Source organism: Sminthopsis crassicaudata, chromosome 4, assembly GCF_048593235.1.
Source record: "Sminthopsis crassicaudata isolate SCR6 chromosome 4, ASM4859323v1, whole genome shotgun sequence".
NCBI lineage: Eukaryota > Metazoa > Chordata > Mammalia > Dasyuromorphia > Dasyuridae > Sminthopsis > Sminthopsis crassicaudata.
In genome coordinates, this window is record NC_133620.1 from 97,492,649 (window position 1) to 97,517,486 (window position 24,838).

The 24,838-nt window shown below is 45.1% G+C and overlaps 2 protein-coding genes across 2 annotated transcripts in view; both read left to right on the forward strand.

The window, feature by feature from the left end:
• LOC141565575 (receptor-type tyrosine-protein phosphatase V-like) overlaps positions 1–8,092 on the forward strand; it is a 41,160-nt gene extending 33,068 nt beyond the window's left edge. Inside the window, exons 24-35 of the mRNA XM_074308806.1 lie at positions 607–729; positions 1,379–1,539; positions 2,127–2,262; positions 3,079–3,146; positions 3,256–3,343; positions 3,475–3,553; positions 6,224–6,297; positions 6,480–6,608; positions 6,691–6,801; positions 6,971–7,134; positions 7,428–7,563; positions 7,862–8,092. Coding sequence (XP_074164907.1) covers positions 607–729; positions 1,379–1,539; positions 2,127–2,262; positions 3,079–3,146; positions 3,256–3,343; positions 3,475–3,553; positions 6,224–6,297; positions 6,480–6,608; positions 6,691–6,801; positions 6,971–7,134; positions 7,428–7,563; positions 7,862–7,921 — 1,329 coding nt within the window. The 3' untranslated portion in view covers positions 7,922–8,092. The remainder of the gene's footprint in view (positions 1–606; positions 730–1,378; positions 1,540–2,126; positions 2,263–3,078; positions 3,147–3,255; positions 3,344–3,474; positions 3,554–6,223; positions 6,298–6,479; positions 6,609–6,690; positions 6,802–6,970; positions 7,135–7,427; positions 7,564–7,861) is intronic.
• An 11,151-nt stretch (positions 8,093–19,243) lies between these two features.
• The window catches only part of LGR6 (leucine rich repeat containing G protein-coupled receptor 6), a 152,871-nt gene continuing 147,276 nt past the window's right edge, over positions 19,244–24,838 (forward strand). The window contains exon 1 of the mRNA XM_074308807.1: positions 19,244–19,677. Coding sequence (XP_074164908.1) covers positions 19,481–19,677 — 197 coding nt within the window. The 5' untranslated portion in view covers positions 19,244–19,480. The remainder of the gene's footprint in view (positions 19,678–24,838) is intronic.

Sequence of the window (24,838 nt, forward strand, 5' to 3'; positions counted from 1 at the left end):
TGTTCAGTCCATGGAGTTTAATGATATCACTAATCAGTATAGTGTAGAGGGAATGGAAAGGATGGCCAGGATGAACCCTTGTACACAAAATTAAAGTCTTGACTTAGATAAAGATCCAACAAATGAACAGAGAAGGAACAACTGGGTAGGTAGAAGGAGTAACAGAAGACATCAGTATCATGAAAACCCAGGGAGGAGAGAATATTAACAAGAGGATGCCTGCTGTTGAAGGCTACCAAGAGATCAAGAAGGATGAAAATTTAGAAGAGGCTGCTGAATTTGACAGTTAGGAGATCATTAGTTGTGTGACTGTATGGTCAGCTTACTTAAACTCACCTCCATTTCCTCATCAGTAAAATCATGGGAATGGGCTATTTGGTTTTCTAGGACTGGAATCCATCATCTTTTGGTCATAGATGTTTGACCGATGGAGAAGAGATGAGGAGAGACATTCTAGGAAGAAGGCACAGCATGGATAAAGGGGTGGAAGCTAGTCCTTTTGGGCTAGAGTGATAGAGATTCATGGGATTGGAGGTTGGGTGATAGGTGAGAAGTTCTTATGCTGTCCTTGCTACATTCTTCCTCCATGTCTCCTTTGATCCCTAGGTGTTATGTGAGCATTACTGGCCATTAGATTCCACCCCAGTCACCTATGGAGAGATCACCATTCGCCTCCTGGTAGAGGATAAAGAAGAAGACTGGACAAGAAGGGAATTCCAGGTGCTACACGTGAGTGTCCCCCAGAGCAGGATTGTGTGAGGCTCCCTAGGATCCCAGAGGTAGGATAACGAAGGCGAATGAAATTGAATGGAATTAGGGAATTTTCTTGGAAAAGGTGAAATTTAAAAACCATGGCTGAGAGAAGACATTTCTTTGGACTTGGATAAATTTGCAAACTGTGCTTACTATGGATTACTGTATTCTGGAGACTCTGAGACCTCAGTGTAATAATACATGTTAAACAAAATTAAAAAAAAAACTCCCAAAGAACAGAATTTTCTGTCATGTATGTATGCAAATGTCACATGGAGAAGTATCCATGACTGTCCTTCCTATATTGTGCCTTGACGTCCATCTGCTTTGCATCCCCCCACAAGGTCCATCCTCACCCTGTATGTTCCAGCTTGGATGATCAGTATTTAGAAGGGATGTAAGGAGATACTCATGTACCCTCACCAATACTTCTGCCCTCGTATTCTATCTTTAAGGGCAGAGACAGGCAGAGGCTGAAGGCTTCCCAAGTTTAGGGGAATGGCCCAAGACTGTCTCTAGCCCACGTAAGCTTCCAACCCAGACCGAGTCCCAAGTTTCAGTCCTTCCCTGTGGAGCAGTAGGAAAAATAGCTTTCCTCTCCACCATGATCCTCCCTCCTGCCCAGGGCCCCCAGAACCAGGAACGCTGGGTCCAGCAGCTGCAGTTCACAGCTTGGCCAGACCACGGTGTCCCTGAGGCCCCCAGTTCCTTGGTGGCCTTTGCAGAGTTGGTCCAGGAGCGAGTACAGGCTGCCCCCAGCATATCTCCTACCTTGGTGCACTGCAGGTGAGTAATGGAAGAAGAGGCCCTGGTTCTAATGGGTTGGAGGCCTAGGGGAGGGGGAATGCTGGGGGCTGTTGAGATACCTCCGGAGAGATTAATTCTGGTCCTTTGCCTAGATCAGTCTCCTTGCTCCCCCACATTCTCCTCCTCTCCCATTCCTCACCATGATATTTTCCCAATCCCTTTCCTTATCAGGATCCCTAAGACTCCAGCACCATCTCTTTTTCCACCCCATTTCCTCTAGAACTCAGCCTTTAATGTAGCATCCTCCCTCTTTCTGCCCCTCATCCCCACCCTGCTAATCATTCCACAGATTTCTTTCTCCTGTTCTATGTTGGGCGCCATGCTGGGTGCTGTGGTTTATGTATTTATGGGAGGGGGCTGCCCAAAGCTGGATAAGCATAAGCCCTTATCCTGACCTCATTCTTCTCCTCCCAAAGCCCCTTTTCCTATTTGCCCTCTTTGCCCCCTCACTTCCTGTTGAGTCAGACTAGGCCAGACCAATTAAGGGAAATGATTGGTCGGGCCCCATTATCTGGCCTGGGGCCCTAAATGGGGCTGGGACTCTGCTCACCTGGGACTCCCCTCAGTGCTGGTGTGGGCCGAACTGGCACCTTTGTGGCCCTGGTTCGGCTCCTACAAGAGCTACAAGAGGAACAGGTGGTGGATGTGTTCTACACAGTGTATGCCCTGCGGCTGTACCGGCCCCTCATGATCCAGACCCCGGTGAGCATCAGGGCTGCTGAGGGAAGGAGCCATGGGGAGGATGGGGAAAGAATGGAGGGGAGAGCAGGAGGGCAAACGGCTGGTGGGGTGGAGGGCCTGAGGGCAGACTTAAGGTAGGCATAATTATCTTATTTTATGATTTATTTTATGATTCTTTAACATCAAAAAAAATTAAATTTTTTTCAAATTAGCATAAATCTATTTTATCTTTTTCTTATTTCTCCATCCTTGAAAAAAGAAGAAAACCCTATAACAAATATGAATAGTCAAGCAAAATAAATTCCCATGTGGGTTGTATCCAAAAAAAAAAATCTTAATTTGAACCTTGAGTCTATCACTTCTCTGTCAGGAAGTTTCCCTAATTTTTCCCCAGTGTGTCTGGCATGGGTTAGGCCTGGTTATATAAAGGCTCCCTATAATCCCCAGTACATAGAGCCCAGGAGTCAGAACTCCACATTGTAATCCTACCCTGGATCACCAGCTTTGTGGCTGTGTAAGGCATTCACAGGATCAGAGACATAGGTTGGGAGGGTCTCAGAAGGAATCTAGTCCCCAAGGCCCAGAGAGATTATATGATTGCCCAGAGTCATATAAGAAGTAATCATCTCAAGTAGAATTTGAACCTGCGTTATTTAATTACAGACTCATTCCACAGAATAGCACGTTTCTAGTTTTCTGGCTCTGCCATTCTGGTATTTCCATAGATGATCCCTAAATCCCTCATGAAAATGGGGTTCTCCTCCCCCCAAGCCTACTAATTGTCCCACTGAGAAGGCACGAGGTTAGACTCTCCTGTCTCCTGCTTCTTCTCACCAGATCCAGTACATCTTTTTGCACAGCTGTCTGCTGGACAAGATTCTGGAGGAGCCAGCTGAGTCCTTTGTGTAAGTCCTGACCCTTCTCCCTCTCTTAGGGCCCTTAGTCTGAGAGGGGGGCCCTGGCACATATGAAGTTGCCCAGCTGGCATCTTAGAGTGTTCCCCTCTCCTTCCAGCTCCCGGCCTATCGTTGTGAAGAACTTCTCCCAGCATCATGCCAAGAGATTGGCCCACTCCAATGCTGGCTTCCTCAAGGAATATGAAGTGAGATCTGGATATCCCTTGCCCCCAAATTCTGGTGCCATTGCCCAAGATCATCTCTTTTACTGTCCATCCACTTTGATGGTGTGGCCCCACTGGTGACATGAACCTGTGCACATTGCCTTTCTCCCTAGCTCCTTCTGGAGGCCATCAAGGACCAGGATAATTCTTCCCTACACCAGCTGGGCAGTGCCATCTCCCAGATCCTGCCCTGTAAGTCAGAGGGACAGAAAAAGGGTAACCCACCTCTGATTGCAGGGTGGGAACTGTTCCTGTTACCAGCCAAGAGGGGACCATTCACACCCCTTGCCACCCAGCAGCAGGAATTTGGTGGGAGATGCCAGGTGTTACTGGGTGGGTAATTTTGATCCTCCCTTGCAAAAAGGCAGTTTGTTATTTCAACTGGGGAAGGAATCAGACCCAAAGAAATGAAAGGGCTAAAAAAGGGGGGGCTGAACCCCCTGAAATGGCTGTGGTAGGCATTGTACTCCACTGGGTTGGCAGGCAACAGACTTGGGTCAGAGTCATTTCTTTACGGTTTCTTCATCTGTGGAATGAAGACATTGTACTAGGGTTGATTTAAGAGTCTTTCTACCTCTGTGAGCCTAGCTAAAGATGAAATAGCCGATCTTTACTTAAGTGAAGGGCCAGTCTGCCTTCCCACACTGACTAAGCAGGATGCTCCAGCTAGGTTGGCTGAGAGCAAACCTCTGGAGCCAGAGGCAGACAGATTTTTTGTTATTGAATTGTTTAAGTCACATTTGATTCCCCATGACCCCATTTGGGGCTTTCTTGGCAGAAATATGAGAGTGGTTTGCCATTTTCTTCTCAAGCTCATTTTTAGATGATGAAAGGGAGATAAGCAGTATTAGGTGGCTTTCCCAGGGTCCCATAGCTAGTAAGTGTCTAAGGCCATATTTGAACTCAGGTCTTCTGACTTTATCCACTGAGTCACCAGCTGCAAGATTTTCTTAATGATAACACCTCTCCCTTATGCAGCTCTTTAAACTTCATAAACTACTTTACATACATTATCTTATTGGATCCTCTCAGCATAAGGCCTGGGATTTCATCTATGTGCGTATTTTTTCCTACTAATGCACATAACAACCTTGTTTAGGGACATGAATTATTTTGGCCAAAAATGTTCATCACTTAATAGCCAATCTACTGGTGATTAGCTTCTTTTACCTTGACTCTAACTCCCTCCCTCCCTCCTTCCTTCCTTCCTCCCTCTCTCCCTTCCTTCCTTCCTCCCTCTCTCCCTTCCTTCCTTCCTTCCTCTCTCCCTTCCTTCCTTCCTTCCTTCCTTCCTTCCTTCCTTCCTTCCTTCCTTCCTTCCTTCCTTCCTTCCTTCCTTCCTTCCTTTCTTCCTTCCTTCCTTCCTTCCTTCCTTCCTTCCTTCCTTCTTTCCTTCCTTTCTTCCTTCCTTCCTTCCTTCCTTATTTCTTTCCTTCCTTGTCTCCCTTCCTTCCCTCTCTCCTTTCCTCTTTTCCTTCCTTCCCTCTTTTTTTCCTTCCTTCTCTGTCAGGAAGTATAACAGGCTTGCTCCTTAAGCTGATCAGCCTGGAAACTTTCACATCCTAATTTCCAACCTCTGGTGATTTGCCCCTCCTCAAATCATCTGTTGGTTCCCTCTTCCTATTTGACTCCTTGTTCTGATGTCACACTTCACGCTGATATCCAGGTGATTTAGCACAATGTATCTCAAGCAGTCCATCAACTTCATCCTCCCCTAATAGTAGGGATTACAGGAATGCACTGATATGCCCTTTCTAAGCCTCATCTGTAAAATGGAGTCAGTAATACTACAGTAAACACTACTTCACAGAGATGTTGTGAAGTTCAAAGGGGATAATTTAACTAAAGCTCTTTGCAAATTTGAAATCATTCTATAAATGTCACTTATCTCTATTGTTTTTTATATTTGATGTAGTAATTCTGGGACAGATAGATATTTTACTGTTTTGTGTTTGATGACTTTGTGGAGGATGGGGAAAATGATTGTTTTTTGTTATTGACTAAGTTTAGGAATATTCGTCTTCTGGGACTCATGGAAAACATCTCTGAGGCAAGTCTAGTAGGGGCAGCACTACTGGATTGATATGTCCTTAATTCCTCTCTCACTTTTGACTTCAGCCAGATTTCTGTTTGAGAGCTTTTCATCCCCTGTCAATGGGAGATTAGATGAATTAAGTATGCAAATCTTTATTAAAAATGTTATTCTAAGTTTTTGTGCAATCATGTTGTCCAGGAGTTTGTGGATTGCAGTTTTATTTGTCAAGATGCTCCAGTTTTAGGGCAGTTTGTGGAGTGGGATTGAGGTCGCTAGATGGCTCAGTGGATAGAGTGCCAGGCCTGGAATCAGGAAAACCTGAGTTCAAGGTTCAGATATTTACTATCCCTATGACCCTGAGCAAGCCCCTTAATCTGCTGGAGAAGGAAATGACCAACTACTCTGGTATCTTTGCCAAGAAAACCCCTGATAAGATCATGAAGAGTCGGACACAACAAGTGGTGGGATCTCAAAGACCTTTTGGGGTGTGTGTTTAGGATTTGCCATCCGTTAGTTTAGGAAGGATAGCCAGCTTCTGGTGTGTAATTCTGACTACTTCAGTCACTATTTTCCCGGCTGTTGGGAAGGGGCTCAGTTTTGCAAACTAGAGTGTTAGCGCAGCTTCCAGAATTTTTTTGCAAAAGTCTGTTCTTGTTAGCCGCACTTGGTCATCGGATGGCAAGACATCAGGTCCCAGGACTTGTCTCTCTCTGAAGTCACACCTGCTTAGTTTGGTTGCGTTCCCCTGCCTCAGTGAGCGTGGGGAGACCTGGAGGGGAGCTGCCCCTTCAGCCTCCCAACCGTTCCCCTCTCCTCCTGCTTCACAGATGAGCGCTGGAAAGTGAAGTTTTCTCCTGTGGAGCAGAGTCCCATCCACTCTGCTCAGGCCTGGCTCTTTCCAGTGAGATGTTGCCCCCTGGGACTTCCCTCATTCCTTGCCCCCTGCCCCCTTTCCTCTCCCCTCCCTCCTTGCACCTGTTGCTGACATTGTCAGGGTTTGTGATTGGGGGTGGGTTGTTGGAGGTACCTTGGTATGGGATTGGCAGTTTCGGGGGACATGGCCTCAGGCGAGTTCTCCCACAGGGGGGGCCCTCTGGCAGAGACCAGGTAGCACTGGCAGGTCCTGTGAAGGCGGAAGAGTTCTGGCAGCTGGTGTGGGAGTATGAGGCCTGTGTGGTGGTCTCCTTGTGCCCCCTGGAAACTCAGAATGAGGTAAGGGGCTGGGGGGGAGAGCAGGAGGAAGCTGGCAGGGGAGCGGCCACGAGTGGGCACTGAGATGGCACTCCTTACCCAGGGGTGGTGGCCAGTGTCGGAGCAGCCCATCTGCACTGAGTCACTGGCTGTCCACTGGGTAGCTGAGAGCAACATGGCAGGATGGTCTTGCCTTCATTTGAATATCACACATGTAAGTGCTGGGACAGGGAGGATGGGGTGAGGGTCAGCCTGGGGGCAGGGGAGGAAGCAGCCCAGGTCCGGGTCCAACAGTTGCTCGCCCACAGAGGGAAGCAAGGAGGGAGGAGAGGCCTCTGGTGGTCCACCCCCCTCTGCCTCCCACCCTTCCCTTGGGTCTCCAGGAGAAGAAGGAGAAGAAGCTCCCGGTGGATCTGCTCCGGTTCCCATGCTGGGAATGTGGGCAGGAGCCTCCGGGCCAGACCTTGTTGTCCTTCCTGAGCACTGTGGACCAGTGCTGCTCACAGGCTGGGGGCAAGAAGCCGGCCACGCTGCTGGTTTACTCCAGGTACCAAAGAGAAACGAGGCGATGGAGAGGGCTCGGGAGGGAGAGGTTAGATTTGTATCCTGATCTCCCTGACCCGGGACCAAGTCCCTCAATTGTGCTCATCTCTTAAATGGGTCCCAAGTATCCAGTGTCCCCTTCTTACCCATTAACCAACGCGTGCTCGTTAAGTCCTCACTAAGCACTGTCCTGGGAGCCATGACTCTCACCTGCCTCATAGGGATGTTGAGCCAGAGCTGACTCTCAGGGGAGAAGCGTGCTCCCATTGAGGGCTCCCTTCCCCACCCCCACTGCAGCTCAGGAATGGTCCAGCTGGGGATGCTCTTGGCCATGGAGCGGCTCCTGGAGCAGGCAGGATCCCAGGGCTCGTTGGACGTCTTTGGGGTGGTCCTGCAGTTGGCGCAGGCCTGTGGCTCCATGACGCCGTCGCTGGTGAGAGATGGGAGGGGGGACCCATCCCCGGACGTGGGGGAGGGCAGAGGTTCGGGCAAGAGCTGCTCAATGTGGGCACCAGGGGGCGTTGCCGATTGCCTCTGCTCCTCTTCTGCTTCTGGAAAGCACTTCTGGCGCCCGGGGAAGACCCCTCAGGAGGCGGAAATTGAGAAAGGGATTTTAGAAATCCTCATTTTACAAATCAAGAAGCTGATAGTTGAATTGTTCCCCTGGCTCTGGGTTTTACGGCCCAGAGACTGCTCCTGCTCAGCCTCTTCCCCTTCCCCTTTCTCTCTAGGATCAGTACATTTACCTCTATGGTTGTGTGGGCAGTGCCCTGACCCATGAGCTAGCCTAAGGGGAGGGAACAGCTGCCCAGGAGTCAGAGAGTCTCGGAGCCCCTCTGCTTTGGATTCAGATTGGACTTGGCGTGGTCAGCGTGGTAGAGGGGCCTGGTTCCCCCCAATGTACATTCCCCAAACTATGAAATTGTTGTGGGCTTCTGGAAATAAACATAAATGGTCCAAAACGAAGGCTGGGCGTGTTCTGTCATCTCCTCCTCCCTTCCCCTCTCAGCTCCTGCGGGGGCTAGAAAAAGGGTCAGAGCCATGGGCTGGCCCAGTGAAAAGAGAATAGGAAAGGTCCTTTTTGCTTCATTCTTATCTCAAAGTGAAGGGGAAGAGGAGGGAGCTGCTAGAGGCTGGGGAAATCAGATTCCAAATGGAGCTGCTACAAGAAAGAATGAGTGGCTACTTGCAGGTGTACAGCAATAACAAAAAAAAAATATGGCCTTCTATGAGACAAGTATGATTTAATATTTAAATAGTCAAATTTCAAAGCTATGTGTATTGACTTATTTTTTTCCCTCAATGGTATTTATTTTTTCCAAAAACATGTAATGATAGTTTTCAACATTCATTTTTGCAAGATTTTGTGTTCCAATTTTTTTCTCCCTTTCTCTCATAGCTTCCTCTCCCCAATATAGTAAATAATCTGATATAGATTATACAGTACAATCCCTTTAAACATATGTCCATGCAAATTAAGATAGCTCTGAGATATACTACACATCTCTCAGATTGCCTAGGATGACAAGAAAAGGTAATGACAAATGTTGAAGGGGATGTGGAAAAACTGGGACACTGATGCATTGTTGTGTGCAATAGTTGTGAACGGATCCAATCATTCTGGAGAGCAATGTGGAATTATGCATACCCTTTGACCCAGCAGTGTTACTACTGGGCTTATATCCCAAAGAGATCTTAAAGAAGGAAAAGGGCCTGTATGTGCAAGAATGTTTGTGGCAGCCCTCTTTGTGGTGGCCAGAAACTGGAAACTGGATGGATGCCCATCAATTGGAGAATGGCTGAATAAGATATAGTATATGAATGGAATAGCATATTATTGTTCTATAAGAAATGATGAGCAGGCTGATTTCAGAAAGGACTGGAGAGAATTAAAGGAACTGATGCTGAGTGAAATGAGCTGAACCAGGAGATCATTGTACATGGCAATAGCAATGTTGCAAATTTTTATATAGTGATCAATTCTGATGGATGTGGCTCTCTTCAATAATAAGAAGATTCAGGCCAGTTCCAATGATCTTGTGATGAAAAGAGTCATCTACAGCCAGAGAGAGGACTATGGGAATTGAGTATGGATCACAACATAGCATTTTCACTTTTTTTTGTTTGCTTACATTTTGTTTTCTTTCTCATTTTTCCCTTTTGATCTGATTTTTCTTGTGCAGCAAGATATTTATGGAAATATGTATAGAAGCATTGCACATATTTAATCTATATTGTATCACTTGCCATTTAGGGGAGAGGGTAGGGGAAAAGGAGGGAAAATTTGGAACACAACGTTTTGCAAGGGTGAATGCTCAAAATTATTCATGTATATATTTTGAAAATAAAAAACTTTAAAAACCAATCAAAAACCCCATATTTCCATATTTGCCATGTTGTGTAAGAAAAATCGGACCCAAAGGAAAAAAAAAACATGAGAAAGAAGCAGCAAACAAAACAAAAGCAAAAAATACTATGCTTTGATACACATTCAGACTTCATAGTTCTCTTTGTGGATGTGAATGGCATTTTCCATTCCAGGTCTATTGGAATTATCTTGGATCACCACATTTCTGAGAAGAGTCAAGTCTATCAAAATTGACCATTGCACAATGTTGTTGTTATTGTGTACAATGTTCTCTTGGTTCTGCTCAATTCACTCAACATCAATTCATGTAAGTCTTTCCAGGCTTTTTTTTTTTAATCAGTCTGCTCATCCTTTCTTATAGAACAATAATATTCCCTTATATTCATATACTATAACTTTTTCAGCCATTCCCCAGTAGATGGGCATTCACTTATTTGCCAATTTTTTTTTTTTGCCACTTGTGTGTCAACTTCAAATGATTCAGATTAAAACTATTCATACCTGCCGGACCTGGTCCATGACTTCCTGTAAGTCCTTGTGTGGAGGATGGGGGTGGAGAAAGGAATTTTCATTTAATATTCTGGGGCCTTCCTCAAATCCTCTTGACATTTTTATGCATACCATTAGAGTCATTGGTTATTTAAATGTTAGTGTATCAGGTTTGATTGTGTGGTTTGTCTATAAGAGAGCTGCCAAGAAGATGGACTGGCACTCCTGAAGCTGCCTCCTACCATAGTGGTCCTTTCTGAGCAGGAGATGGGGACCAGATTCTGGAACCTCAAGAAGGCTTCATAGACCCCAGTCTCTTAGCCCCACCTTCTCCTTTCCTTAGTCCCCAGTTTTCATATGACACTTATCTAACATATCACTGACATCTGTCTCTATTTAACAAGTTCTGTTTGATCAATTACTCATGATTACTAATGATAACACCCTTGATAAATCTAAGAATTCAATAATAATTACTTGACTTCAGTTACAAACACTGGTTTAATCTGTGATTTAGAAATTCAAACAATGATGGTGTTAAAAATACATAGTATTTTTATTATATATATTTTTTACAATATTACAACTACTGAGTGCTCAGTATAATTTACAATATTATTGTTACATTATTGCATAATTGTTACATTATATTACATAGTAAAGGTCATTGTTTCCATATAGTGTGCTCAACTATAAAATGGGGACAATAATAGCATCTATCTCACAGAATTCTTGTGAAGTTCAAATGATTTTTTTTCTTTTTAAGCACTTAGTTCCATGTATGTAGCAGTCACTGAATGAATTGTTATTCCCTTCCCAGTTCCCTATTAATTACCTTAGCACCCAATCACCTTATCTCCTACTTTCTCCCAACTTCCTACAGTCCTAGTGCTTTAATCTCCCAGTCATTAATAGGAAAATAAGTTATAGACCTGGAAGAGACCCTAGAGATCATTTAGGCCAGAAATATCATCAAACTTTCCACTTACAAAATTCTTTAGTGAAATCTGAGCCATATTTAAGAGGTAGTTGAGAAATGTTTTAATGAAATAATTAAAAAGACAAGGTCATTTCAGTCATATGTTACTTTTGGTGACCCAATTTGGAGTTTTCTTGAAAAAGATATTAGAATGGTTTGCCATTTTCTTCTCCAGCTCATTTTACAGGTGAGGAAACTGAGGTAAACAGGATTAAGGAACATGTCCAAGATCATACAGCTGGTAAATATCTGAGATTGGATTTGAACTCATTAGGATGAGTCTTCTTGATACTGTGTCAAACTAACTACCCATGCAATATAAGATAGATAATGTTAATTTGTGGTTTTCTAAGTCAATATGTAGTCCACAGAGATCCAGCTCCATTTAAATTTGACACAGGTCCTCTCATTTTTTATAGGTAGGGAGCCTGAGGCTCAAAGAAGGGAAACAGTTTGTCTAAATAATAAGTGGTCCTGCTGGGTTTAGCTCCAAATAAAGTTCTTTTTCTGAGGTTACAGGTAGGTTCAGGAGTGTGTTGGTAAGTGCTTGTTCAACATCTCTCAGAAAAAAGCAGAACACATTTTAAAAATGCATTCTGTATTATTACCATTATTATTAAGTCTAGACCAGTAGTATCACACTCAGAAATGAGAGTACTGAACTATATGGTTCAAGGATCCCCAAAAGCTGCCGATTAACTTAGAAAATGAAAATTAACTTTGTCTAAGTTCTCTCTAAGTTAAATATTTTCCAATTATGGTTTAATCTGGTTTGCACCTCACTCCACCTACAAGCTATGTGTTTGACAATTAACAATACAATAAATAAAACCCTTATTTGAAGTGGATTTCTGACAATTTGACAATCGGTCCTCAGAAGCTAGTTTGAGCTGACTCTGGCAGGCACACCCTTGGAGATGTCTACATGCCTGAACTACCCACTTTTCTCTAAGTGCTTGGTAATTTACCCTTTGTTGAATGCCCATCCCCTTTGATCCCCATTTATTCTGTGGAAAAGTTGCACCTTTTCCCTTTCCTTTTCTCTTTCCCTATCTCACCCTACACCTCCATTCCACCCATCCTTTGGTCTCAGTCCCCTGTATTCCCAGACTCTGCTGTTAGCTTCCTGAATTTATTTGGCCCATTTCCCCAAGATCTCAGACCCCTGTTTCTTAGTCCTCAGTGTTTCCTTTAGGCTAGCCGTATCCCAGTGGGATGCCCTCCTTGTGGATGCCCTCCACAGATGTAACCAGGGCAGAGACAATGTGATGTTTCTAATCTACCTGCCCACAACATTGGGGACTGCCCACAGCTGTAATCACTCATCTAGATTCCCTGCTAGGAGAGCCTAGGTAAAAAGGGGAAATGTCTTGTGTTATGGTACAAGGTTTGGAGGAAGAAGCTTGGTGCTCCCATGGGAGGATGGAGATGAGGCTAAACTGGCCAAGGCAATGGGAGCCTAAGAGAAAAGAGATTGGTAAGGAGAGGAATTGGAAACTGAGGCAAAAGAGAAAAAAGAAAGGAAACTGGAAGGAGGAGAAAGGGAAAGTCTAGGACATGGTTGCATTTGAGTAAATCTGTCTGTTTCCACAATGGGGTCTGGAAGATCTGATACCAGAAAAACACCAGGAAAGGACCCCACACGGAAGTGTATAGTGAAAGGTTTCAATCTCTGGCATACCATGGATAAGCTGGCTCTGGATGTCTAATTGAAAGAATGAATAGAAATAAATCTATTAATCATTTACCCTGTTCCAAGCACTGTGCTAAGTGCTGGGGATATGAATACAAGGAAAATAGAGCAATCTTTGTCTCAAGAAGTTTACAATTAAATAAGATGGTGACCTAGGTGGGGGAGTGTAACCAGGGACAAATGTTTTGGATTGCAAAGTCAGAGGGAGATGGGAGCTAATGTACTTTCCAGGACTAGAAGGATTGATTTGATAATTAAGGAAAAGAGGGTATGGAAATCTATGTCTTATGGCCTGTGAGCTTCTTGAGGGCAGGGTCCAGCCCTTATATTGCTTTGGGACCACCTGTAACTCTCAAAACAGTTCTGGGCACTCAGTAGTTGGACTGGCTGGAAGTAAAGACCTTGAGAAGAAAGGACATTAGAGAATCACAGATTACGAGAGCTTGAAAGGTTTCCCAGGGCATTAATCCAACCAGAAAGCCCAGCAAAGAGACAGGGAAAATGGGTTTCCCATTTCTCAGCCTGCTAGAGGTGGGTAGAGATTCTAACATGAGATAGAGGATCTGGGGATGGGGATCAAGGGAAAGGACATAGGACTCCTTCAAAGATTCGTGATTGTGAGCCCATGGACTCAGTCTGCCTGCTCTGGGATATTGGTAGGAAGATTGAATAAGGGGAGAAAATCCATACAACTTTTAGACAGGACATTGAAATTAGTCAAAAAATAAACATTTATTAAGCATCTACTAATTGCTGAGCACTGTGCTAAATGCTGAGGATACAGAAAGAGCCAAAGACAGTTCCTGCTCTTAAGGAGCTTACAATCTAATGGGGAGACACAAGCAAATATATACAAAGCAGGCTATATGCAGGTTGAGAGAAACTAATTTGCACAGAAAGAAGGTACAAAATTAAGAGGGGTGGGGAGGAAATTCCTGTAAAAGACCAGGCAAGGAAGCCAGGAGGCAGACTTGAGGAAAAAGAGGATTCAAGGCAGGAACACTCCCAGAGAAAATGCATTGAGTGGATAGATGGGGTATCTTATTCTTGGAGCAGCTAGTATCACCACATTGAAAAGTATGTACAGAAAAGTAGGTAGAACAGGTTTCTGTGTTCATTGTTGTTTGTTCTTCATTCTTGAAGAGGGTCATGATATACTTGGCTTGGATTTAAGTGAAGGAGGGCTGTGAAAGGTTACCTGCCTCACTTTCCCCTCCAGAGCCATCTGAGTCCAATGGCAAGATATAGATCTGGACAACTGGAGATGGCTGGATGTAATAAATAGAATGGAAAGGTAGAAGTGACAGGGTTAAGTTATAAAGAATTTGAATGCCAAAGAGAGAATTTTGTATTTGATCTTGGAGGTGAAAAAGAACCACTGGAATTTATTGTGTGGGGAGAGGTGACATGGTCAGATCTGTACTTTAGGAAAATGACTTTGGTGACTGAATGGGGGATGGATTAGGTATGCAGTCCCACTAGCATGCAATTGCAGTAATCTAGGCATGAGGGACTGAGGGCCTGTACCAAAGAGAGTATCAGTATCAAAGGAGAGAAGGAGATATGTTTGAGAGATGTTGCAAAGTGAAATCAATATTTCTCAGCAACCCAGACTGGATATGGACGTGAGAGAGTGGAGAGTCCTGGATGACAGTTAAATTGTTAGCCTTAGAGACTGGTGGTATCTTCAGTGGTTATAGGGAAGTTTGGAAGGAGACAGGGTTTAGGGAGAAAGAGATAGATTTTGGACATGTTGAATTTAAGATGCCTACTAGACATCCATTTTGAGATGTTTGAAAAGCAGTTGGAGGTGTGAGGTCAGTGGAGAGTTTAGGACTGGATAGGTAGAGTTGAAAATTATCAGCCATCGAAGCGGTATAGAAGAATAGCTTAGGACAAAGCCCTGTGTAACACTTGTGGTTAGCTAACATGATCTGGATGAGGATCCAGCAAAAGACACTGAAAAGAAGCAGTGAGATAGGAGAAAAACTAGGACATAGAGGTGTCCCAAAAACCTGGAAAGAAAGGAATATTAAGATGCAGAGGGTGAATAAGTGTCACAGGCCACAGAGAAGTCAAGAGGGATGAAGATTGAGAAAAGATCATTGGACTTGGCAATTAGGAGATCAATGGTAATTTTAGAGAAGACAGTTTCAGTGGAATAATAAATTTGGAAGCTGGGTTATAGGACGTTATGAAGAGAATAAAAAGACAAAGTGAAAGCACCTTTTGTCCACAGCCTTCTCAGACTTCGACCCTAAAGAGCAAAAGAGATAGCAGAGATAGGATGAAACAAGGATTCTCTGAGGATGAGGGAAACACAGACATGTTTGTAAGCAGTAGGAGAGGAGCCACAGACAGGGAGAAATGGAAGATAAGTGAGAAAGCATGAAAGGGATGAAATGGGATCCTTTGTGCACATAGATGGATTAGCCTCAAGAAGGAATAGGGCAATCTCTTCTTGTGAGAAGGAGGAAATTGATAGAAGACATCTTAGTGATATGGGATGAAGAAGTGAAGAGAAGAGGGAGCTTATGGTGAATGACCTCAATTCTTTCTGTTAAATATGACTCAAGGTTTTCGACTGAGAGAGAGAGGGAAAGGGGGTCATGGGAAGTTTGAGGAGGGATGAAAAGGTTTGGAAGCACTAGGATGGTGGGTTGCTAAGGGAGACGTAGGAAGATTATGAAGCAACAGTGAGGACCCAGTTGAGGTTGTACAATGTAAATTCATGATGGACTCAGTTAGAGGGGCTGCGTGATTTTTACCATCTTTTTTCCAGAATTTGTATAGAAGGGAAGACAATGGATGATGGGAATATCTAAGGCTGATGTCTGGCAGAGCACAAAAAAAAGATAAGATAAGGGGGCCAGGGATTCAACAGAAAAGGACACTGTAGTGTTGAACTGGTTCACCAGGGAGTCAAGGTGGGGAAAAGAGAAGAAAATTACTAATGTGCCAATAATAGCCTGAAAGTGAACTGAGGGATTGAGGGATTGAAAGTCATGGTACAGACGAAGAGTAGGGTTTGAGATGGGAAGGCAGAGAGGGGAAGAGAGAGGGGGGGGGGAGAGGGGGGGGAGAGAGAGAGAGAAGAGAGAGAAAGAGAAAGAAAGAGAGAAAGAGAGAGAGAGGGGGGGAGAAGGGGGGGAGAAAGAGAGAGAGAGAGATGGAAAGTTAGTAGATTATGATCAGATAAGGAAGTTTTGGAATTCTTGAACATGGAGGTGGTGCATTTGTGGGTGACAGCAAGATCAAGAATGTGATTATCTTTGTATATGGCTGAGGTGGGGTGAAGGAATATACTAGTCATGTAGCTATCTCTGTGTGTTGCTGAGGTGGGATGGGAGAGAGGGTCATGGGAAATTAGATTAAGGAACTGAGTAATTAGAATATTTGAAGTCAATAGTTATATTGAAGTCCCATAGTTTTCATATAATTGACTAAGAATCTGGGGGTAGTGAGGGTAATCCCATAATAAACAGAACTTTTCCATCCAGTGAAGGTCTATACATCTCCCTGGGGATACAGGGTCAGTTTCTCGCTTCCCAGTTCCATCTTGGTTATGCTTTCCAATTCTTTCTCTTCTGGAGTTCTGGGCTGAAATCAGGAGTCTGGGTCAGATAGTATTCAAAAGGCAATATGGTATATGGAGTATTGAATTTGGTATCGTGAAGATCTGGGATTCAAATCCTACCTCAGACTTTTATTAATTGAATGACTCTCAGTGCTTCAGTTTTCTTGTCTATAAAATGAGATCTATAACTTCTAAGATCTCTTCTAGCTCTAAGATCTCTTAGATATTCCTCTTACCTAGTCTCCCTTTTACCTGGAAGTCAGGGGAGCAGTGGAGACAACATTGGGTCTTAAGAAAGGAAGACCAGAGTTCAAATTCAGCCGTTTAACCTTGGATGTCAGCTAATCTCTGTCTGTCTCAGGTTCCTCAGCTGTAAAACAGGAATAGTCATGGCCCCTACTTCCAAGGGTTGTTGTGAGGGTCAACAACTTAGTGCAACATCTGGCACTTAATAAATGCTAATTTCCTTCTTTCCCTTGGGGAAGTAGAATGAATGACGGCACAGAGTGATGGGGAAGATGGGGGTGGGGTGAGCTGGAGGATAGTGTCCCAGAGATGTGGGAAGAGGGAGGAATCGGGATCTTCCATTTCCCAGGGGATGGGGAACAAAGGAAGTTGGTGAGAGAGAAAGGCTGAGTTCCAGCATGGGTAATGTAAAAGATAGTATTTGTTCACTCTACTCCTGATTGTGTTGGAATTTAAGCCTTCTCCCCGGGGCTCCCCTCCCCCTCAGTATTGAGGATGAGCCTGGGGACTGTATTGGAAAATTAGAACATCCACTAATCTCTTTTTCCTCTTCATCTCCATCAGCTGGGTCTCAGAGGGTCACATAGCCCCTGAAAAGGAGGAGATTGAAAAGCTGTCTGTGATTGAACTGAGAAGAAGCCCTCTCTTTGTCCCTTACAGAAATCGGACAAGCACTCTCTGCAAAAAGTAGAGATTCCATAATTGTTCAAACCAAGTTGTAGGGGAAGACCTGAGCCCCTAGGTGGAGCACAACCAGCTTTTTTTGTTTGTTTGTTTTTTGGTTTTTTTGAATTTAACTCAACTCATCTATCAGAGCTAACTGACTTAACTTTTCTCTAACCTTTTTCCAACACAGGATTGTCAGGAAGCAAGGAAGTGGAATCTCTGTGTCTTTAAGCACATAGTAGGTACTAGGGAGTACAGTGGATAGAGTGCCAGACCTGGGAGTCGGAAGACTCATCGTCCTGAATTCAAATCTGTCCTCAGACACTTACTAGCTGTGTGACTCCAAAAGGTCACTTTAATCTGTTTGCCTCAGTTTCCTCATATGTAAAACGAGTTGGAGAAGGAAATGACAAACTACTCCAGTATCTTTGCCAAGAAAACTCCAAAAGAGAGGGTCAGGAAGAGTTGGATACCGTTGAATAGAGGCAGCAATATGTGCATGATAAATTTTCATTTTCTTTCTTCCCTCCCCTGGGGAAGGTTGTGTGGAAGGTGGGAGAGGGGTGATGTGAAGTTATTCCAGAAGTGACAACTTCCATTTCTTGGAGGACTGGAGAAGGGCATAGGTAAATGATTCGAAAAGCTACATCATACTGGCAGTGGTGGTTGCCCTTTGTTTTGGGAGAAGATTAAAATGACATCATGGAGGCAATGCCTGGGGAAACTAGAGCCCTAGATTTGGAATCAGAGGACCTGAGTTCAAATTTAAACTCTGCTATCTACCCATGTTATCTTGTCACTTAACCTTTCTGGGCCTCAGTTTTCTCATCTGTAAAATAACTGAACTGAACAAGGATGACCTATTATTCTACCACTGTTTCTTTTGGAGCTGGGAGGAAAGGCACCAAGTTATAAAAAGTGAAGTTCTGGGTTCAAATCCTCTCTGCCATTTCCTGTGTCACTTGTGAGAAGTTGCTTCCCCAATCTGAATTTCAATTTTCTCATCTGTAAAGGGAAAGGATTGAATTACTTCTGGATCTAAATCCAGTATTTGGCTTCAAGGGTTTCTGCTTTACGAGGGGGGTTCTGTTCTTGGCCAGCTACAGCTCCTGTGAAGACTGTAGCATCTGCCACAAATTTAGAATGCTAAAAGTGGAAAGGACCAAAGGGATCATCTAGGCCAACTCATTCACTTTTTTCCATTTCTCTCTTTTTTTTAATTGTAGAAAAATCCATATATTTTTTATGTACAAAAATCTCCTTCCCAAACCACCTACTTTACAAAGGATTAAAAAGGATTAGAAGCAAAGCGACCTCTTTCATGCCTCCCCATCCCCAGGGTTTCAGTAGAACTCCCTTTTCCAATTCGATGTTTTTTTTCTCCCATTTCTTTTTTTATTGTAGAAAAATCTATATTTTTGTGTGCAAAAATCTCCTTCCCAAATCACCTACGTTACAAAGGATTAGGAGCAGAGTGACTCTTTCAGGCTTCCCCATCCCCAGGGTTTCAGGAGAACTCCCTTTTCCGATTCGGCGAATTGCAGTCTGAGGTTCCAGTTCTGGCTTTCACCTGTGTGACCCTCACTAAGTCTCTGGGTTTGTTTGCGCTTCGGTGAATTGGACTTCATTCGGACCGAGGGCAGGCAGTCTTTCTCTGCCCAGACCTACTGTGTGCTGAGAACCCCGTGCTGGGGACAGGAGACGATCTGGACGTGAGCTAAGACACAGTCGGTCCTTAGGCTCATAGAGGGATGCCATTCGCCCCAAGTCGGGGTGACCTTTTCCAGCTCGAACGCTGACATCCCGTCCCCCGGTGCCCAACGGCCCCCTCGCCGCGCCCTCGCCCCTCCGCCGGCCGCCCCTCCCGTCCCTGCAGGACTGTTTCCCAACAAGTGCAGGTCCCTCAGCCTCGGCGCTTTCTGTGTTTCTCTTGGTTTTCTTTCTTGGCTTTTTTTTTTTTTTTTTTTTTTTTTCTTGAATGAAATTCCTGCCAGCTCGGAAGGAAGGAGGGAGAGGGGAGCGAGCCAGAGCGTAGAAACTTTCCTGACTCCTCCTCCGCCCGTCTCCCTCCCTTGGCAAGCCCAGCCCGTGAAACTCCAGAACTAAGATCACTCAACAATGCCTGCCCCTCTCTGACTGCGCCGTCCCCACGCGCTGCGCCCTCCGAGCAGCCGCCGCTGTCGCCGAGCCGAGCCGAGCCCGGGCTGCACCCGCTGCGCCCACAGGGAGACCGCCCGGGGTCCGGAGGCCGGCTGGGCTCGGGACAGGGAAAGGGCGAGGGAGCTTTGCCTGCCGTGCCCGCCAGGTGCCCTTCAACCTGCCGGGCGCCAAGATGCCCACCCTGGCCCCGCTCTGGGCCGTGTGGCTCTACGTGGTCGTGTGCCACGGCGGGGCCCCCCAGTCGGGGGCAGCGCCTGCCTGCCCGGCGCCGTGCCACTGCGAGGAAGACGGCATCATGCTGTCCGTAGACTGCTCGGAGCTGGGACTTTCCGCGGTGCCTGGGAACCTGAACCCTCTGACAGCGTACCTGTGAGTACTGGGCTCCCGTTTCCTTCCTTTCTCCCTTGGCTGCGCCACTCTGCGCTGGGGGCAGTGCCAGGCAGCCGCTTGCTCCCAGTGCCCCCTGCCTGACGTGCCCTTTGTCCTAGGGGTGCATCCTCACTGGTCCATCCCTTCCTCTGAGCCAATTGCTGCGCACGGACAGAACTCTCCTCCGTTGAGAGAGATTCCGATGTGTGTCCCCACCCAGGTGGCTCCCCCAGACCGGCAGAGCAGGAGCTACAAAAACAAGGTGTCCTTGCTCTGTGATTTTTCCTGCTGGCTAAGATTGGAGTCCCGGCCCTTGGTCACCTGGATCCCAAGAACCCCCTCTCCAGATAGTGCAGGGTGAGGGAAAAAGCACTGGTCCAGGGCTGTTCCCATCCCTGCTAACTTACTACCTGGAGGAGTGTGGGGAAGCCTCGCGTTTCTCTGGACTTTGGTTCCCACAGAGAGGGAAAGCAGGATGGGAAGAGGGTATCAGGGAGAGCAGCACTGCGGTAACTGCCAGCAGGACTCAGGACTCCCGTCTGGAGGAGCATGAATAGACACTAAGCCACTATTTTTATTTCCTGAGTACAAGGTTTGAGGGGAAGAGAGACAGGGTAAGTCAGGGCAAGGCTGCTTGTCTTAAACAGGATGTGCGTCTGATGAGTGAAGGGTAAGGTAATCTGTTCAATTGTTCAGGATAAGGAGACAGATTTTGTGCAGCTAACCCAGGATTGATATAGGGGGACAGGGGCCTTGGTGTTGAAGGCGCATACTCAGTCCTTGTTTTTTTTTGATAGGGGGTCCTCAGACCCCGCCTTCTCTTTCCTCCCAAGGGCCTCTCTGAAGTTGTGTCCCCTGGGGGAGGCCTCTTCAGAGACACTAATTTGTGGGCAGACAATGAGGTGGAAAACCAGAGACCCATTTTTAGCGTCTGAGTTGGGGTGAGATAACTTGGGGAAGAGGGAGATGTGAAGGAGAATTCTCTAGGGGGTGAGTTACTAGTCCAGCTGTGTAAGACACTACAACCTGAAGAGGAGAAGGGTCTTGTCCCAACCCTCCCTGACTTTGGCTCTGGTTGCTAGTGGTAAATATAGAAAGGGAAAAGATTGGTTTCATCTGTAATGGGGCCAGGATGTTATTGGGGTGAATGGCCAAATGTCTATTCCCTACTCTACATCTGGGGAAAGCACCCTCTTCTCCTCTTCAGAGAGCTCCATCACTCTCGTTCTAGAGCAGATAAAATTGGGAAAGTCTAAGGTATTGCAAGAAAAAGATTTTGGCTAAGGTTTGGGTAACCCTGACATTGGGGTGTGGGTCTGAGTTTCCTCTATGGTTCCTCTTGGACGACAGGGGAAGTAGCTAGTAGAATAAATGTCATGGCATGGTGGAAAGAAGACTTGAATTGGAGTCAGAAGAAGTGGATTCAAATTCAACTTCTGAAACTTACCTAGTAAATCATTTAATGACTGATGGGCTTCAGTTTCCTATAAAATGAGGGGACTGGATTAGATGATCTTTGAGCTTTAGATCTCTCATCCTCTGATAAAAAGAGATGCTCCCTCCTGTTCCCAGCTTGCCTTGGTCCCCAGGGCTTTTGAAAGGTCAGTGGAACTGAGATGTCCATGATGGGCAGTTCCTAGGACTTGGACAATGGAGAAGAGGATCAGAGCCGATTTCCAGGGAGGAGTAAATCTATCCATTGCCTCCCACTCATTTTGGGAGGGATTAGGAAAGCTCCTTCCTCCCCAACTTCTCTAGCCTGAGAGTTGTAGGCTTTGGGATCTTTCAGAGGTCCCAGGTTCAAAGCAAGAAACTCGTTGGCTTGCTGGTCTCCCATTCTAGGCTTCTAGTAGTCATCGAGGGAACATATGGAATATGTTTCTGGCCTTCCACCTCTTCTCCCTCTTTACCTCTTCCAAAGAATCCAGATTAGCTCAGTGGGCAGGGGCAAGATGGTCCTTCTCTGTAAGAAAATCAGGAATGGAAAGGCCAAGACTTCACTCTTAGGGACTCGGGATAGTTGGGATGCTTTTTCCAAATGATGTTAGTCCTTTAGTGTTCAGGGAAACTGGCTTTTCCTGAGCTTTTTTCCTGGCTGGTCCATGTTGACTCGAAACTTCAGGACACATTATCTCAGCTGGCTCCCGGCTGGATCCTCGAGTGGCATTCTCTCCAAAAGAGATGACAGATTCCAAGGCAGTGCCTGGAATTTAGCAGGAGCCCTTGGAATCTGGGAGAGAAAGGGGACACAGGATTAAAACTGCATGTCTTCTCTGCCCTTGCTTAGGCTGTGGAGGTATCAGACTTGGAGAATAGAACCCTTCTTTGTTTCAGTCCATTTAGATGAACAAATAACAGCTCTTTACCAAAAGTGGTGGTGGTGAGGAACAGGGCAGGGTACAGAAGAGAATATTCTAGTCCTATTAAAATTCATGGACAGTCTAAAGTTGGTGATGATGTTAGATCTTTATTTCTAATTTCCTAATTTTAAAAAAGAAAAAAATTGAAGGGAAAATGAATTATCAAAGATCTCTCAGTGGCAGAACAAGAATTTGAATCCAGGTCTGTTGACCAAATCAAAAGCTCCTTCCCCAAGCATCAGCTACATAGATGAACTGGTGTAGGGGTGGAGAAAGATTCATTTTATCCTTGCTAAATAGTATGAAATGCTAAATAGACTTTGCCATGAAAAGGAAGCTAAGAGGGCAGCTAGATGGGGCAGTACTAGTTCTAAAGTCACGAGGATCTGAGTTTGAATCTAACCTCAGGCACTTACTTAGCTGGACAAGTCCCTTAGCTTCTGTCTGCTGCAGTTTCTTTAACTATAAAATGGAGATAAGAGCATGTATCTCCCCGGGTTGTTGTGAGGATCGAATGCGGTAACATTTGTAAAGTCCTCAGCATAGTGCCTGGCACACAAAAGTAGCTTAATAAATGCTGGTTTTCTTCATCCCATTTTAGCTCTCACATTTGAGTTATGGTAACTAACAGACCTACCTGTTGGGAAGTTCTAATCCCTTTCTTAAATTCTAAATGTGATTTTCATCAATTTCCTCTTGGTAGGTCAAAATTTGAATTTTAGAGCTGATAGGGATCTTAGAGATTGTTTTCTTCAGTCTTCTGATTATGCAGATAAGAAAATAGAATACAAAAAAGACTGATATATTCATTTAATAAGCTAAGGGTAGATTCTCCCCTTAACCCTTATACCATATTTCATGAAACTTCAAATGACATCATACCATGTCTCTTAAACTTCTTGTTCTCAAAGATGAGGCAACTGCTATGAGTAGGAATGGTTTCATCCTTGTGGTTGTATTTCTGGTGCCTGGCATAATGTTCGGCACAGAGTAGGTGCTAAATAAATGCTTGTTCCTTGGTTAAGGTGTCTGATCTGTACACAGTAGGGCCGGCAAGAAATAGGTGGAAAAGTCTTAGCATAAGAGTAGGACTGAATAAATGTTAAGTGAATTGAATCCGAGGGAGGCAGCTTGATGTGGATAGAAGGTTGGCTCTAGAATGGAAGGATCCGTCTTTGAATGCAGCTTTGGCCATCTACCGCCTATGTATCTTTGGACAAACTACTGATTATCCAACCTTACCCTCTTTTTGTTGAATGGGGAGGATGAATTAGACAACTTCCACAGAGAGAGAGAAACTCTATGGGGGATGAGTTGTGGAACACTTCTTTTAGTTCATACATGATGAAATAATTATCGCTGCATGGTCCTTGAGGGATGTGAGAGACATTAGAGAAAGCATTTTTGATAAGGGAGTTCAGTCTTTCATCATTATGGAATAGAAATAGTCCTTCAAGGTTGACAAAGTGCTAACTTTACAAGAACCCTCTAAAGTAGGCAGGACTAAAGACTGGATCCAAGATCTCACTGACACAAGGGACTTCCAGGTAAGGAAATTTCCTCTACCAGTGCAGATCAACACCTTCTCTGTAATTTGTAGCCCTAGAGAATTGCTGAGAACACAGAAGGTTAAGTCACTTGCCCAGGATCACACAGACAGTAGGTGTCAGGTCTCAGAAATAGACTTGAACCCAAGTCATATTGACCATCTTTATCTCTGTGCCCCTTTGCCTCTCAGCATTAATGATTATCACTAATTCACAGTTGAGGAAGTCCAAGTTGCTCATGGGCAAAGTCACTTACCCATCGTCAAGAAAGGCTAGTCAAGTGTTAGAATGCTGACTTAATTTAAGTCTTCTTATGCCAAATCCAGTGTTCTTCCAGGTGTCAGGGGAAGATACTTACATGTGTGTATATGGGGGAATCTTTTATTTCTCATTCCATGGAATTGGTATTTGATGATGAAATAAAACAATCTGGATGGCCTTTGGAGAGCCATTAGATGAAGTATTTCTGTAACCCCTGGAGGACCATATCATTCCCTACCAAGTTGGACTTTGAAGGAACAATTTTTTTTCCCCATCCATAGAGGGAAGAAGTTTTCTTCCATTTGTCAAGATCTTGGAATGAAGAGATGTTACAGCATCTTCTCTGAGCATTTTTCTCAGAGGTAAGAATCCTTCCTGTTAGGAAGTCCTTCCTTATGTCTAACCTGAACTTTGCCAATCAGATCCAACAGACACGGGCACTTCAGGGACCACCATCTGTCCTGCTCCATTTGGACTGAGAAGATAGAGCTTAAATCTCCACAGATCATTAGCATCATTTCCCTTTCTCTAGGAAGATAGCTTTTCAGAAGATGGATGTTTCTTCCCCACCCCAGTAAAAAGGGCCCTGTCCTCGGTGCTAGGGGCTATGCAGAATAAATAGGAAATCAGTCCTATACTCTGGGAAGTCCAAACACTTAACAAGTATTCCCGAAGTGCCTACTTCATGCCAGGGTCTGTGCTGAACATTGGTAATCGAAAGACAGATTTACCTCTCTCTCTCCCTTCCCCAAACACGCCATCAACTGAATGTCCCCCACCCTGGGGAGACCTTGGAACCAGCTTCCCAGGCAGAAGACGAAGATGGTTGAGGGCTTTCACTCTCCTGAGCACACTAGAACTCTGTCCTAGCTTCTCTGTGGGTTATAGGGGCAGAGAGCACAATCCCTCAGGCGTTTATGGGCTTGAAGGGGAAACCTTCCCTGCTTGAAGGGGAGCCTCCTTCCTCCCTGATAGAAAAGGATATCTACCCCC